The sequence below is a fragment of the Podarcis erhardii genome, assembly GCF_964252035.2.
Source record: "Podarcis erhardii genome assembly, chromosome: 16".
Classification (NCBI taxonomy): domain Eukaryota; kingdom Metazoa; phylum Chordata; class Lepidosauria; order Squamata; family Lacertidae; genus Podarcis; species Podarcis erhardii.
Genome location: NC_138514.1, coordinates 32,508,387 through 32,523,375, shown reverse-complemented (window position 1 = coordinate 32,523,375; position 14,989 = coordinate 32,508,387). Strand labels below are relative to the sequence as shown.

General features: G+C 45.5%; 1 protein-coding gene across 3 annotated transcripts in view; it reads right to left on the bottom strand.

The window, feature by feature from the left end:
- HNF1B (HNF1 homeobox B) overlaps positions 1 to 14,622 on the bottom strand; it is a 63,405-nt gene extending 48,783 nt beyond the window's left edge. The window contains exon 1 of one of the 3 annotated variants that reach the window (XM_081844172.1): positions 13,238 to 14,622. In XM_081844172.1, coding sequence (XP_081700298.1) covers positions 13,238 to 13,635 — 398 coding nt within the window. In that variant the 5' untranslated portion in view covers positions 13,636 to 14,622. The remainder of the gene's footprint in view (positions 1 to 13,237) is intronic. The other 2 variants (XM_081844173.1, XM_081844174.1) reach the window with 2 other exon arrangements.
- Positions 14,623 to 14,989: the final 367 nt, after the last annotated feature.

Genomic DNA, 14,989 nt, shown 5'->3' with positions numbered 1-14,989 from the left:
GACAGATGATGGAGGATGGGAAACAGGAGGATGAGAATCTACACACACATAAAAAACATTCTGAAAATGATTTTTTAAAGGCGTTTTAAAAAATACACTGAATTTTCCATAAGGCTCACCATCGCCATCTAGTGTCTCATTGTATATTCCATGTAAAACACACTTCAAACGTTTTATTTGCAGCTGTATAGCTGAGTCCCAGGAAAGAGACTGGAGGAGGCATGTACTTCTCCTTTTCCTGGATAAAGCTTGTCCTTGCTGAGGAACCAGGACTCCCATCTCCCCTCTTCCCTCATGGGGACATGAGCCAGCTACTGAATCCACGGAAGGTGCCAGCCAACCACTAGGGCTGGAGGAACCGGAGTCAGAAACCCTGGAGAGATGCTGCCAATCAGTGTGGGCAATACTGAACAAGACATATTAATGGTCTGACTCAGCTACCTGTGTTCTTAACATAGTGAGCAAGCTTTCCTGAGTTCCTACAAAAGGCGTTATTATAATACTGTTATTACTTCTGGTTTTTTATTATTATTATGAACCAACAAGCTTAATAGCAATAACAACTTGTTACATAAAACAGTGAGGTGGTCAGACCACTGTCCCCACTGTGGAAGGACGTGTGGATCCAGAATTGGCCTCCACAGTCACTTACGGACTCATTGTTAAAACCGTGTTTATGGAAGACAATCTTACTCGGCTATGAGTGACTGCCGAAGAAGAGAAGAAGAAGAAGAAGCAGCAGCAGCGTACACATTGAAAGCACATTTATAGCATATTTTCCCCCTCCCCCAATACTGGGAAATGTAGTTTGTTAAGAGTGCTGGGAATTGTAGCTCTGGGTGTAAACTACAGTTCCCAAGATTCTTTTCAGTGTGTGTGCTTTAAATGTATGGTAGGTACGCTGTCCTAGATGCTCTTGAAGAATAATCATATGTGTGATGAAACGTGTGTCCTAAATCAAGGGTGGGTCTTCCAGGTGTTGGGCTACCTTCAACCCCAGCCAGCAGGACCAGCGATTATGATAACCATAGTCCAGCAGCATCTGTAGAGCCACGGGGTCACCGCCCCTACCCTAGGTGGCAAAATAAGTTCTCATGGGGTGGATATGTGCTTATTATTTTGTGCTCATCACCCGGTACACAGAGGGCCTGTGGGCAGGCCTGAACTAGGCTCCCTAAAGCCAGCTTCTTCTCCAGGTACAAAGGCTCCCTTTAAAGCAAACAGGGACCTGGTTGCAAAAGCCTCTTAGGGGCCATGGGATTGATCTTTTGTTTGTACAGGAGGGAAACTTTGCCCTGACACTGGAAACCCTGGAGCAGCTGGGGCGGGGACTCTGTGGGTCTTCTCCATTCAAAACTGCACCAGGGGAGAGGACTGAACCTGCAATGGCATGATGATTCAGGTTGTGTTTCCTCAGCTGAGGTCTACCTCTTCACCACTCTTGGATATTCATTTAATCCAGGGGAGGGGAGCCTCTGGCTCAGAGGCTGGAAATGGGCTTCCAATTCTCTTTATCAGGCACGTAGGAGTCTCCGCAGCCCATGCCAGTCACTGGCCCACCTTGGGTGTTTTGTTTAGCTGGAATCTGTTCTTGATAATATCTCCTCCTTGCCCAGATGAGAGAAGTGAGTGGTTGTGCATGGGTAGGAACACCTGGTTTATTCATAGTTGGAATGTTGGCTATTCCACAAAGGTAAAAGCCACATCTCTCTTGCTCTGCCCACTTGCTCTGCCCATCAACTTTTTCTCTGGCCTCTCTCCACTATGGGCGTGTGGTCCCTGGAAAGCTGCTCACGAGAGAAAGCAGCCCTTGCGCCCCTCCCAGGTCAGCTAGCAAAAAAGTTAAGCAATCACAGTTAAACAGATTCAAAGAAAAACATTAAAATGAGAATATTAAAAGCAGTCAGCTGATTTTTTAAAAAATAGCAATCAGCACAAAAGCAATGTTAAGAAGATTTTTAAGCCGGGGTGGTGGTGTTGGAAGACGGAAGACATTGCATTGAATATTTATACTGATTTTAAATGGCATTTTTATTGCTTCTTTTATGTCTTCTATTGTATTTTGCAATAAGAAGACAATTGAAAATCATTCAACATCAAACACAGTCAATGGCAATCAACAGAAGACACAGAAAAACCCACCAAGAGACCCTAAGCAATTTTCAAATGGTCCGTGCGGGTAAAAAAAAGAGGGGAAGGAACCGCTCCTCTAATATTAATATAGGTTATAGGTCCCCAGTGGACCAGGAAGTTGCATCTCTGGGTGGCCTTCAAACAGCAAACTTCTGTTTGCTTTTTAATTATGCACTGAAGACTGGTCTCTTTTGGTCATCTGCTTTATGAGCCATGAGAACACACAATTTAGTCAAGTCACAAGAACTGTCATTACAGTCCACCACCCCCACCCCTCCACCCCATGACCTGGGGGGTGGGAGAGTAAGAAAGAAACAGTTTTTAGGCTGAACAGCACCAGGTAAGCCATACTGTAACATCTCTGACTCAATCCAGTTCATAACCAGTCTGCACTCATAATCAGCTATGGAAAATCACCTCCTACACCAACACAGAAGGCAAAAAGGCAAAAGAAACAGGTGATCAAGTAGGTGGGGAACCTCAGGCTCAGGAGTCAAATGTGGCCTCCAGACCTCTCTGTCTGGCCCTCAAGAAGTCTCTCCCACACCTCACCCCCCACTAGCACAGTATTGCACCCAAAATCTTCTTTGCCTGTCTGGAATGAGTCCTTGGACTGTGATAACGCCTCTCACTTGCCTGAATGAAAGATAGAGAGAGGGGTGGGAGCGTGTGTAGGAAACAGCAGACTACTATACAAAGGTAATATTTACATTTGCTGCTTAGACCACTTTTACCTCTGGCCCCACCCACCACTGGCCCCTGCAAGGTTGATCAGTAGGGAATGAAGACCTAAGAGTGAAAAAATTACCTCAGTCCTGAATTACTGGGATGGGTGGGAAAGGATCTGTTCTAAAACACAGGTCCTCCCCTACGAAACTACCCAAAATCATGTCCCAGGTGCACGATAATTCCTCAACAGTGTCTATCTTTGGTTGTTACATGTTTCAAAAGGGGAGGGAGAATAAAGACAACAATGTGTATAGAGGGAGGGAGAATAAAGACAACAATGTGTATAGAGACTGAGTTGGATTTCCACTCCCTTCCCTTCCTGTCCTTTTCCCCTTGTGTGTATCATCATCATCAGCCTGTGGGCAGGGACTGTCTTGATTTAATTCCTGCATTGAACTAGATGACCCATGGGGTCCCTTCTAATTCTATAATTTTATGATTCTATGAATTGATTATATGTAAGTGGCACTGGGTGCCTTTTCGGCTGAAGAGTGGGGTACAAATGCACTAAATAGATAAATAAATAATAATCCCTGTACCACATGCTACAATGCAAGCCTATGGAAGCCTGTACAGGAGAGATTTCCAAACTTTTCATGCTGGTGACATGCATAATTTCGCGACACAGTAATTCAGTTTTACTAGCAAACCGGAGGTTCAACTAACCCCTTATAAGAGATATAGACACATATGGCACAACACACCTACACACTGCAGCTGACACACTAAAGTGTCACGACACACATTTTTGAAAGCTCTGCTGTACAGGGAAATGGAGCTGTAATTCAGAGATGAACCAAATACCATTTGTATTATAAAACCGTAAACACAAACAACAACACATGTGCTTTCTTACATGTGTCCTTCGGCAGACCAAGATCACTAAAAATAATGGGTGGCGTTGGGGAATTAGAATCCATTTAGGACAAGCAAATTCTAAATGGCTAAGGAAAATACAAGGTATAGCAACTCGGATAAGGACAGGGACAGCTGCTCTAGTTTGCGTAAAGCGAAGACCGATGTCAAAATCAGAAGGAAAATGCCATGAAACTGAATGGAACTTACTCGCAGGTTAAACGCATACAAAGGTTTGTAGCCGTCCAGCACGCAATCCTATGCACGTCTCCTCAAATGTAAGTCCCATTTAGTTCAGTGGGACTCAGTCCCAGGTAAGAAGAAGAAGAGGAGTTTGGATTTGATATCCCGCTTTATCACTACCTGAAGGAGTCTCAATCTCCTTTCCCTTCCTCCCCCAAAACACTCTGTGAGCTGAGTGGGGCTGAGAGACTTCTTTGAAGTGTGACTAGCCCAAGGTCACCCAGCAGCTGCATGTGGAGGAGCGGGGAATCGAACCCAGTTCACCAGATTATGAGTCCACCGCTCTTAACCACTACACCACACTAGCATGTATAGCAGGGCAGCAGAATCTTTCTTTAGCCTGAGGGCCACATTCCCTACTGAGCAACTTCCCAGGGGCCATATGCATGTGGTGGGCATGGCAAAAGCACACAGAACAACAAATGTACATTTTACCTTTGTGCTAGGAGATTTGTTTCTACACACGCAGGTGCCGTAAATAACAATGGTAGCAACAGAATCCCCATTATCCTGGAATGGGAATTGTAAAACAAAACAGAACACCTGTTTTCATATTTTTCTTCTCATCAGCCATGAGCTCCATACCTTGTTCAGTGGAGTTCAAATGAGGGGCATCCTGGATTATGGGTTATTATAAACCTGAGCGTTTTTACCTCTGTGTCACAGATTGAAGATAACCCCCGTTTGGCTGTGGGTGAGTCAAGTTGTTTACAATGTATGTTTAGCATTTTCAGACCTCCCTAGCAGGGAATGAAGATACGCCCAAGCGTACAAGGAAAGGCTGGTGTTAAATATTAAGGAAAACCATGGATCTAGATGAGCAGTTTGGCAATTAACAGCCAGCTGAGGAAAATTAGGGAATCTCCTTCCTTAGAGGTTTTTAAGGGAAAGTTTAGTGTAGCTTTGATTGAGTGTTTTGGGTACTGTCTTGGTTATCCATTATCCAACTCCCTTGAACTCTCAATTGAGGCCAAATCAGAAATTTTTCATTTCTTCTCGCTCTTAGAAATATGAATATGCATTAAAAATAGTACTGCCTAATATGAAAAGATTGCAAGGCGATTTACAACAACATTCATTAAAAATACAGTAACAGCATTAAAATAAATCCGACAGCAGTTAGCACAAAATTTAACTTTAAAAGGTTTTGACAAACTGCTGGGACTAGTTCTTCAAGCAATGTGTTCAGCACAGGTCAGGCGTGGCACTTTTATTGCACACCTGTGCTCCTTGTGTGACGTCTGCAACATTGCGAGTGCAAATAGACAGTGCCAGTGGTAACCACACAGAAGGGATTTTGCTAACACACACCACATCCCCCTTTCCAATGCAATGCTTTTCAAGGGAATAAAATCCACAACTTCAAATTAGAATAAACTTACATATGCTAGGAACTGTCCAGGGATGGATCCAATTGCCTAGAGGGGTGAGCAGGCTCTCCCTTGCTGGAGAAGGCTGCATCTCAGTGGTAAGAGCATCTGCTTTGCAGGCAGAAAGTTAGATGACCCCTAACATCTTCAGATAGGGTTGGGAGAGCTTTCCTGCCAGATGTCCTGGACAGCTGCTGCCAGTCAGTGTAGACAATACTGAGCTAGACAGTGCAAAGATCTAACTCAGTATAAGGCAACTTCCGATGTTAATTAAGTCATCCAGCAGAGGTTGGTCATCTACGAGCTAGGTATTCACCATTATTATTATTATTATTATTATTATTATTCAATTAATTTATTAATCACCTTCACCACCATCTCCAGGTGATTTACACATAAATAATTTAAAATTGTTTAAAAGCCAACAACAATAAATACATATAAAACAAGAATAAAACTGTTACAAATGAAAACTAATGGTAAAGACCCATTTGTCTATTTACCCACTGGAACAAGTAAGTCTTCACCTTTTTCTGGAAAGCGCAGATTGTGGGTGCCTTTTGTGTCTCAACAGGAAAAAGCTATTCCACGCGGCAGGGGAAGCCACACTAAAAGCCCTGCTGCTCCGCATTACCATGGAGGGAACGTCTGTAAATTTTGGACCTTGCATGAAAGACGGTCTCCAAAGTTTGCAGCGATCTGCCAGGTGTATAAGGAATAAGGCAATCTCTCAGGTAACCTTAGCATTGACATCCTGAACTTGGTTCGATAGCAAATCGGCAGCCAGCCTGCAAATCCTGAAAGCAAGTTGTTATATGCTGGCAATAGCTTGCCTCCAACAAGCAACCTTGCCACTGCATTCTGCACCAACTGCAGCCTCCAGATCAGTCCCAAGGGTAGCCCCATGTAGAGTGCATTGCGGTATTCCAACCGTGAGGTTACCAATGCACGGACAACTGTGGTCAAGATATCCCAAGCCAGGAATGGCCATAGCTGTCTCACCAACAAAAACTCCTAGCCACTGAGGACAGCTGCAGCTCCAGTGACAGAGCTGGATTTCAGAGCACCCCCAAACTGCTGCTCCTTCAAGGGTACTGTGATCCCATCCAGAGCAGGACCTGGGATCTACTCACCCACGGACCCTCCGTCTTGCCAGGATTCAGACTCCGTTTGCGAACATGTGAAAGATAGAAAAGGCAGCACTTCACATGACAAGCCACAGCTGCTGAAATCCCTCTTCTAAACCAGTATTAATAGTGCAGGAACCGTACCATCTTCTACACCAATATTAAGGTGGTCTACAGCCATACTACCCTGAACACACCTGATCTCATCTGATCTCAGAAGCTAAGCAGGGTCAAGCCTGGTTAGTACTTGGATGGGAGACCAATATTGAGGGGTAGGATCCCTGCACCTTTCCACCTTAGTCAAAGGTGGTTTTCAAAACACTTCGTTCAGATTAATAAACGTTAGCACGTTCTAACACTCACAACCCAACCAGAGGTAGTTTTAGGGAAGCGTGACTGGTTTATTGCAGTGTAGAACAGTGGGGGGGGGGTGTGCCAAATTTTAGCATCACATGACCCTACCATCCTACCTTGTCCTGCCATCAAGAGGGAGCTGATCTCCTCACTTTTTGAGGGGGGGGTGCACTTATGGCTGAAGTGGGGGTGTTAGTCTTGCAAGAGCCCAGAAGCGATAAATAATATAAGTCGAAATAAATAAATAAATTGTCTAGTAGCACCATAGAGACCAACTGGTCTCGAAGGTGCTACTGGACAATATTTTAATTTTTTTATTTATTTCGACTGCATACAAGCTAGTCCAGCCTTTCTTCGCAGCAGGAACTAGCCAGATGTCCCAAGGGCAGAGATGGGGAACCTGTAGCCACCAGATGTTGCTGAACCACAGCTGCCATCATCCCCGACCTCTGGCTATGCTGTCTGGGGCTGATGGAATTCGAAGTCCAATGGCATCTAGCAGGCTTACAGGAAATTGTTTTTTAGTAGCAGCTCCCCTATTAGCGTCCTTTGATTTCGCAGTTCCGTTTTCACCTCCACTCCCCGCCCAAGCATGAGGCTCTATTAATCTCCGGGTCATGGATTTGAGCCCCACATTGAGCAAAAGATTCCTGCATTGCAGAGGGTTGGACTAGATGACCTGCATGGTCCCTTCCAGCTCTACCGTTCTATGATTCTAAGGATTGGGTGCCCCTTTCAACCAGCCACAAATGTGAATCCAGCACCACCATATCAAAGGAAAGGCCCTAGCTCAAGGGTACAACATCTGCCTTGCATGCAGAACTCCCCACGTTCAATTTGCAGCATATCTCCAGGTAGGGCTGGAAGAGACCCCTGCCTGAAACCATGGAGAGCAGCTGTCAGTCAGTGTAGACAACACTGGTCTAGAGGAACCATTGGTTTGACTTAGTATAAGGCTGATTGCTGTGTTCCAGGTAAGGTAAAGGTAAAGGGACCCCTGACCATTAGGTCCAGTCGTGGCCGACTCTGGGGTTGCAGTGCTCATCTCACTTTATTGGCCGAGGGAGCCGGTGTACAGCTTCCGGGTGATGTGGCCAGCATGACTAAGCCGCTTCTGGCGAACCAGAGCAGCGCATGGAAACGCCGTTTACCTTCCCGCCGGAGTGGTACCTATTTATCTACTTGCAATTTGACGTGCTTTCGAACTGCTAGGTTGGCAGGAGCAGGGACTGAGCAATGGGAGCTCACCCCGTCGCTGGGATTCAAACCACCAACCTTCCGTTCGGCAAGTCCTGGTTTAACCCACAGTGCCACCCGCGTCCCTGTTCCAGGTAAGACTGGGTGCCAACTGGAATGACATGCCTTGGAGCGAATTGACTAGAGCTGGCCAGGCCAAGGCAATATTTGAGGAGCCTTCCTGCAAGAGCACAGCTACCATGCTTCTGCTTATTTATTTAAGAGTGTGCTTTGAAAGACGTGGCGGCGGCGGGAAATCTCTGTGTAGGCTTTCGCTCTTCACTTCTTAACCAACCAACATCTCCCCCCCCCCACCGCTACACAGAGACACATGTGGGTACATACACAAAACCAGGATTTGATTTACAACTCCGCCAATGAATAACCCTCCTCCCCTCTCTCTCTTTTTTTAATCGCAAGCTCTTGTGTATCTTTCTGTTGATGATTTATAGAAATAAATTAATAACAGCCAGTCCCCACGTGCTGGAAGTTTATGTTCTCCAGTATCTTCCACGCCATCAGATTTGGGTCAGATTTATTTAAACGTAAGAACTGCTTCATTGTACGCATCAGGGGGAAGTGTCCATCATTCTTGGTTCCTGACAAGCTGGGCAACCTCCCCTTGAAAGACATGAGTTTCAGAACCCTTGGCAAGATACGAACTTCCCCTCCTATCATTACCAAGCAGCTGTGGCCCAGAGGTAGACTGCTCCAGACTTGGGAGGTTCCATTTTGCCATACATCCTAATATCTGATAATACACCAAAACACACACACCAAAACCATCATTTTGGTTGACTGAATATTTGCAACAATATCTGCCAAAATAAGATAATATGAAAACTTGGGAATTTGGATGAAAGCCCTCGATAAAAATGGGTTTGGTCCTCTCTGCATGTTTTCTATGCTGTGCATAGGCACTCCAAACGGTTCCTGCCTCGTGGAACAGAGTTAAAATGCAATCACTGAAGAAATGATTCTGCTTGCTGCTGGGGGTCTTTCCCGTGGAATTCTCCTGGGCTGCAATCCCCACTGAATTTACTTCTGAGTAAGTTCGCCCTGGGAATCCTATGCCCACACTTCCCTGGGAGCCCAACTCATTGAACTCAACGGGCTTCGCTTCTAAGTAAATACGCATTCATTGGATCGGACTGTTACGAACCGGCCCGAGCGTGGATCGAGAGAGGCCTGGACCTCTTGCGAATGGAGATCATTCAGATCAATGGGAAACTGACCAGATTAGGATCCACAAAACGCCTTGCCAAGTCCCTTTAGCCTACAAGAGGTGCCAAGGGTCTCTCTCTCTCTCCCAGAAGGGCGCGGCCTGATCTGTGCGTGTTTACTCGTGAGTCAGCCCCGCTGAATTCAAACCGGGCCTCGCTTCCTCTTCCTTTCTAACCGAGGAGTCGTGGATAAGATTGCAGCCTCTACAACGTTTAGGCCGCAATCCTAGATGGGGGGGGGGGTGTTTTTTCTGCGGACAGACGTGTTGAAAGAGCACCGTACTGCGAATTTCCAAATGCTCCGGCAGCACGTATACAAATGCTCCGGTTTTATTATATGGCGTGTAAACGAACCGGTGGTGGGGAAGGGGCTTCGGGTCCCTGCTCTCTCGGAGCTGTTAAAATTAGGCATAGGGGTTTCAAGCCTTTTTTTAATTCCAGAGTTTGTCCGAGGCAATTGGATTGACATACTGGCCTGAAAATCTCAGGGAGTTAGGGGTTTTTTTGTGGGGGGGAAGGAGGTTGTCCGCTCCCCAAACCCACCCCTCGTGACATTTATTACCCGTACGTAAATAGCACTGAAAATCAAGGGACGTTTGCTACGTCCAAATGGGACCGGAGTGTTCTTTGGGGCGATATGCCTACCAGTTTAAACCAAGCAGTTGGGTATTTACCGGAAAGTAAACCTCCTTGAACTCACTGGGGTTGACTTGTGGACAAAGGCGCGCGCAGGATCTGCCTCTTATATAGGCTGTTAAAAAACGCTTACTCAAAAGTAAGCGCCTTTGGAAATAAACGAAGGAAACTTGGTTAAGATCCGGCCACAAAAGAAAAAACGTGGTCTCCGGGATGAACTCCGGGATCCAAAAGTGTGGCCTTGTTCTGGTAGGTTTACTCTGAAGTAAGCCACAGTTTCTGTTGAGTTGCTTCCAAAGTAAACGGACAATAGTAGATTGCAGCCCACACAGCCCCCGTTCCTAACCCCCTTTGTTCGGAAAAGTCCCGTTCACTAAATCCTATGTTGCCCAGTTAAAATTGGAGCAAGCGCGACTGAACTCCCTGGAACTTGCTTCCGAGTAAATTATACGTTGGGTCGGGTGCCAAAAAGTACCTTAATAATTCAGGCTGCGATCCTCAAAACATTAAGCATATCCCACTGAACACACTTCAACGAAATTGAATTAGACGAAATAAATCGTTCAATAAACTACTGAATTTCCTGGGTCCTTTTTTAAAAAACAAAACACCTCATATTTTCCCATTTAAATACCTTTTTTTAAAAAAAAAAAAAAAGCAGGATGGGAATAATAGGAAATGTATTTATGCTTGGCTCTCCTAACCTAACCTAACCCTAGTCAATTACATTCCATCAGAATAAATCAAGAAAAAGTATTATTATAATTTTTAAAAAGTTACCTTTAGACTGAAAGCCATTTTTGAGCTGTTGGCTTGTAGGCCGCTGAGGAGAGTTGAGCTAAACCGGGAAGAAATCCCCAGCTTCTCTTTAAATTGAGGCGTGGGGTTAATAAATAGCAGAGTTTATTTAGTTGATATTTTGCTAAAGGAAAAAAAAATCGTAAACTACGCGGGATAATTAGTAACCAACTTGTCAAAGCCGTTCAGCTGACTTTCAGTTGAGAGATACACACATATTTATAAGATCTTTAGCTAACAAATCGAAGGGAAGAGAAGAGGAACTTGGACCGGAGAAGGGGATGGAAGCAAACGAGGTGCTTATTTGACAAAAGAAAAGTTTTTGCAGAGAGAGGAGGGAGGGAAATCTTACTAGGAAGTGGAAGGGTTTACTCGGAGTTAATTATTATTAGATTCCCTTTTAATCAAACTCACACTTCTCTCTCTGGGGCCTACCCACAAATATATTTCTCCTCCTCCTCCTCCTCCTCCTAGTTGTTGTTGTTGTTGTTATACAGTATACCCCTTAACAACAAACTCCCACTTCTCTTTATGGACTTTATATCGCTATTATTGATTATGATGGATGGCTTCTCGACTAGATGATGGCAGATTATTATTATTTATTATGGGTTATCATGCTTATGATTTGTCCTTTTTTAGAAAAAGCAACTGAGGAGTATATATCTACACACACACACACAAATATTATATATTCAACAATATGGGTCAGTCAACGTTGTATAAGAGCGACTTCGGAAAAGTTGGCCGCTTGTCGATATTCATGTACAAATATAGGTGCTGAAAATTCCCCACAGTGTGTGTGCTTCATGAAAATATTGTATATTCATCAATTTAAATTAGAGAATGTCAGCGAATCCCACAAAACTTGGCCACTTCTCGACATTGCGTCGATGTTGCCAATTCCAGGCAGTCCTTGCGAATAAATGAAAACTCGATTACATGCACGGGTATAATACGCCGAGGTTAAGCTAATCGCCAGCGATTTGTGTCTGAATCACAAGGAGTTGCCTGCCCAGTTTCCGACCGTCCCGAAATTCACCTGAGACTGTCAAAATCCACCAATTTTTTGACCTTCAACGAATGACACGTGCGTCATCCATATAACGCGTGCAATGCCTAATTAAGGCACGGCATAATACATACGTATCTTGCAGATGTGATATCTCCTCTATGTATACGGTATTATACAAATTATGTACACACAGGTGCACGCTCACACGAAGAAAAGCCCATTTAAACAAGATGATGTGAAATAAAGGAAGAATTTCCCACGTTATTCCACCACCCCCTTGAAATTATCCCCCTCCCTCCCTCAGGCGGTTTAAGTCTCGTCCTTCTTCCCTTTTGGCCTTCACCTTGGGCAAAGAAGCGTCTGAGGGGAGGGGCAGAGGGCAGCTGGAAACTCAACTTCTAGGTAAGTCGATTTCAAAAAGCACAACCACAAGAACAGCTGGGGCAGCGGGGCAGCGACTGGGCTCTTTTGCATCTTCTCAGAAAAAACTGCAGCGGAATCCTAGGCGAATTTCGCTCAGAAATTAATTTCCTTGCATTCTATGGGACTTACTCTCCCCTAAGCGTGGCCAATATTTTGGCTTTTCTATTTTAAAAAAGATCCAGTCCAAATATTACTTTTTCTCCCGCTCAACCTATTGAAATGGCGAGTGGAATCATGGTAAGCGGTTTAGAGGGTTTTTAATTTTATTTTCGATTTTTGGAGCAATCTACAAATTCTGTAAAATAATAATAAAAAGACATAGTATATATACCCCGTTTACCGTGACAATTTGTTTACTAGCTTGCTGGGCGTGAGAGGGAAGGGTTTCACGTGAGGGGATTCTGGGAAGGCGGGAGTTTTTCATTTCTCTTGGGACTTGCACCCCTGAAACAGGCTTCCTAGGAAAGGAAGACCCCACTCAACACAGTGGACTAACTCCCGGGTAAAACACGCACAAGATCGAGCCGCCCGCGTCCTGGGAAAGCAGGCGTTTCGGCTTTTGTTTTAGGGAGCATGGCAATCAGTTTTCATGCATTTAAAAGGGGGTGGCCGAATAAGGGGAACACCTCGGTCCTGAATCCAGACAAGCCTTCTCAAATTGCGCGCGGGTGAGGCATATGTATGCTGACCACGGGGATGATCACAACGTGGTTGGGCAAAATTTTGAGGTGGGTGGGTTCCCCGATCCATGTTTCAATAGGAGACATGAAATAAATGGGGATGCACTGTGGGGGCGAGGAGGGAGAGTTTAAATAGAAACTTCTAAAACGACCCCACCCCCCATTTTTCCGTGCTCTTTTTAAAAAAGTTTTTTGCGCCAAAGGCTCCCGCCGGCTTCGAACGCTCCGTCCAACCGAACGTTCCGTTTATCCGAACGTTCCATCCTCCCCTTTTGATCCGAACGTTCCATCCTCCCCCCTTTCACTCCGAACGTTCCATCCTCTCCCTTTCACTCCGCGCGCGGTGCTGCGCCCCCGGCTTGCCTGGAGCCCGGCCCGGGTATCCGTCCGTCCGTCCCCACTGCCTAATTTTTACCTGATCATCCTCTCCACTTCGGCCCTTTGCTCGGCCGCCTCCTCGGTGTTGAGCGCCTGCAGCTCGCGGAGGATCTGCGGGGTGTCGAAGTCATCCCCGTCGTCGGAGCCTTCGTCCCCGGACAGCTTGTCCTTGCCGTGCCCGTTGGTCAGCGTGTGGAAAACCGGCTTGCTGTCCACGTCGGGGCCGCCGCCGCCTCCGCCGCTGCTGGGCGAGAGCTGCAAGTTTTCCAGTTTGACCCCGTAGGCGCCGTTGCTGGCGGCGTTGCTATTCCCGCTGGCGGTGCCGGAGGTGGGCATCAGCTCCTCCAGAGCTTGGATCAGGACCTCTTTGGTCACCCCCGAGGTGAGGAGCGCTTCGAGAAGTTCTTGCTGCAGAGCGCTCAATTTGGACACCATTTTAAACCAGGGGGGAAGGAGAGAGAAAAAAGGGAGGGAAAGGGGGGGAAGGGGTGAGGAAAGAGACCCTCCAAAAAACTCCCGACCCTCAGAAATCCAGCTTTGCTTCCCTTTCGGATGATAACCCCCCGAATCTCCAGTCTTGACACCTGTTTCTGCCGAGAGGATCACTGGAGAATCACCCTCGAAGGATGCCTCGGCCGGCCTCTACTCCAATTTGATGATCTCCATTAGGCAATATAAGATATGCAAATGAAGTGGGCAGGCGGGGGCATTCTTGCAGCATGCAAATAATGGGCAAGGGGGGTGGTACTGGGCAGGAGGGGAGGGGGAGAGGGAGCCGCACCAGGATTCTCTCCCCCGTCCGACGTCTAGAATTGGCTGCGCTCAGAACCAGGGTGTCTAAGAGATCGCCAAATCTTTTTTTCTTCTTCTTCACTGTACTTTGAACCTGTTTAGGGAGAGAGTGAGAGGGAGGGTGAGGTGAGCTATCAAGGGCGACCGAGAGTCTCTCCTTTTTGTGGGGAGGGGGGAGCTAATCTGGAAACCGCTGGGAAGATTAGATCGATTCGCCTCGTCCTGTAAACTCCAAAAATTGAGCTAAGCGTGCAGGATCGAAACCTCCCCCCCCCCCCGTTCTCTTAAAAAGAAAATAAATTGGGGAAAGATGGGTCCCGATCCCTTGACTGGTTCTGCGGGATCACAGTTTCACCGTTGTCTTAAAATAGTGGCTTGGTCAATTTCATGTTCCGTTTTTATATATATAACTCCCCAGATTTCTTTCTATCTCCTTCGATTTCTTTCTGGATTCAAGTTTGGTAGGGAAAACCTTGACAGGACAAAAATTACCTGTCACTTCGCAAGGTAGAAGAACTTCCCAAATTATTATTATTTCTCCTTCTTATGCCCCCGACTACTCGCTACCAGTTCCAATTTTCTGAGGTTCATTAGAGAGAAATTTGTCAAGACTTAAAACAACGTTTGAAATGTGTGTATTTTTATATTCGAGATCTGGGTCCAAATCTGAACTATAGAAAACAATATTTTGCATGGTTGAACTGGTCAAAATATATATACTTTAAATAAAATATAATACTTCATTTAAAAATAATTCCACGTTGGAAGATTTGTTGGTTTTTATTTGCAGCCCAGATCCACTTACTTGAGAAGAAGTTGAGTTGAAATTAGGAATGATTATTTTCACTTAAAAAAATAAGCTGTACTTTGCAAGAATGCATTAGGTAAACTTTCCTTGCATGTGTACATGTGTCAACAAACATTTCTTAATTAAACAACGAAAAAGACCCTGCTTATGATTTGTAATGAGCAAACGTTCATTTTAACTCAATCAATT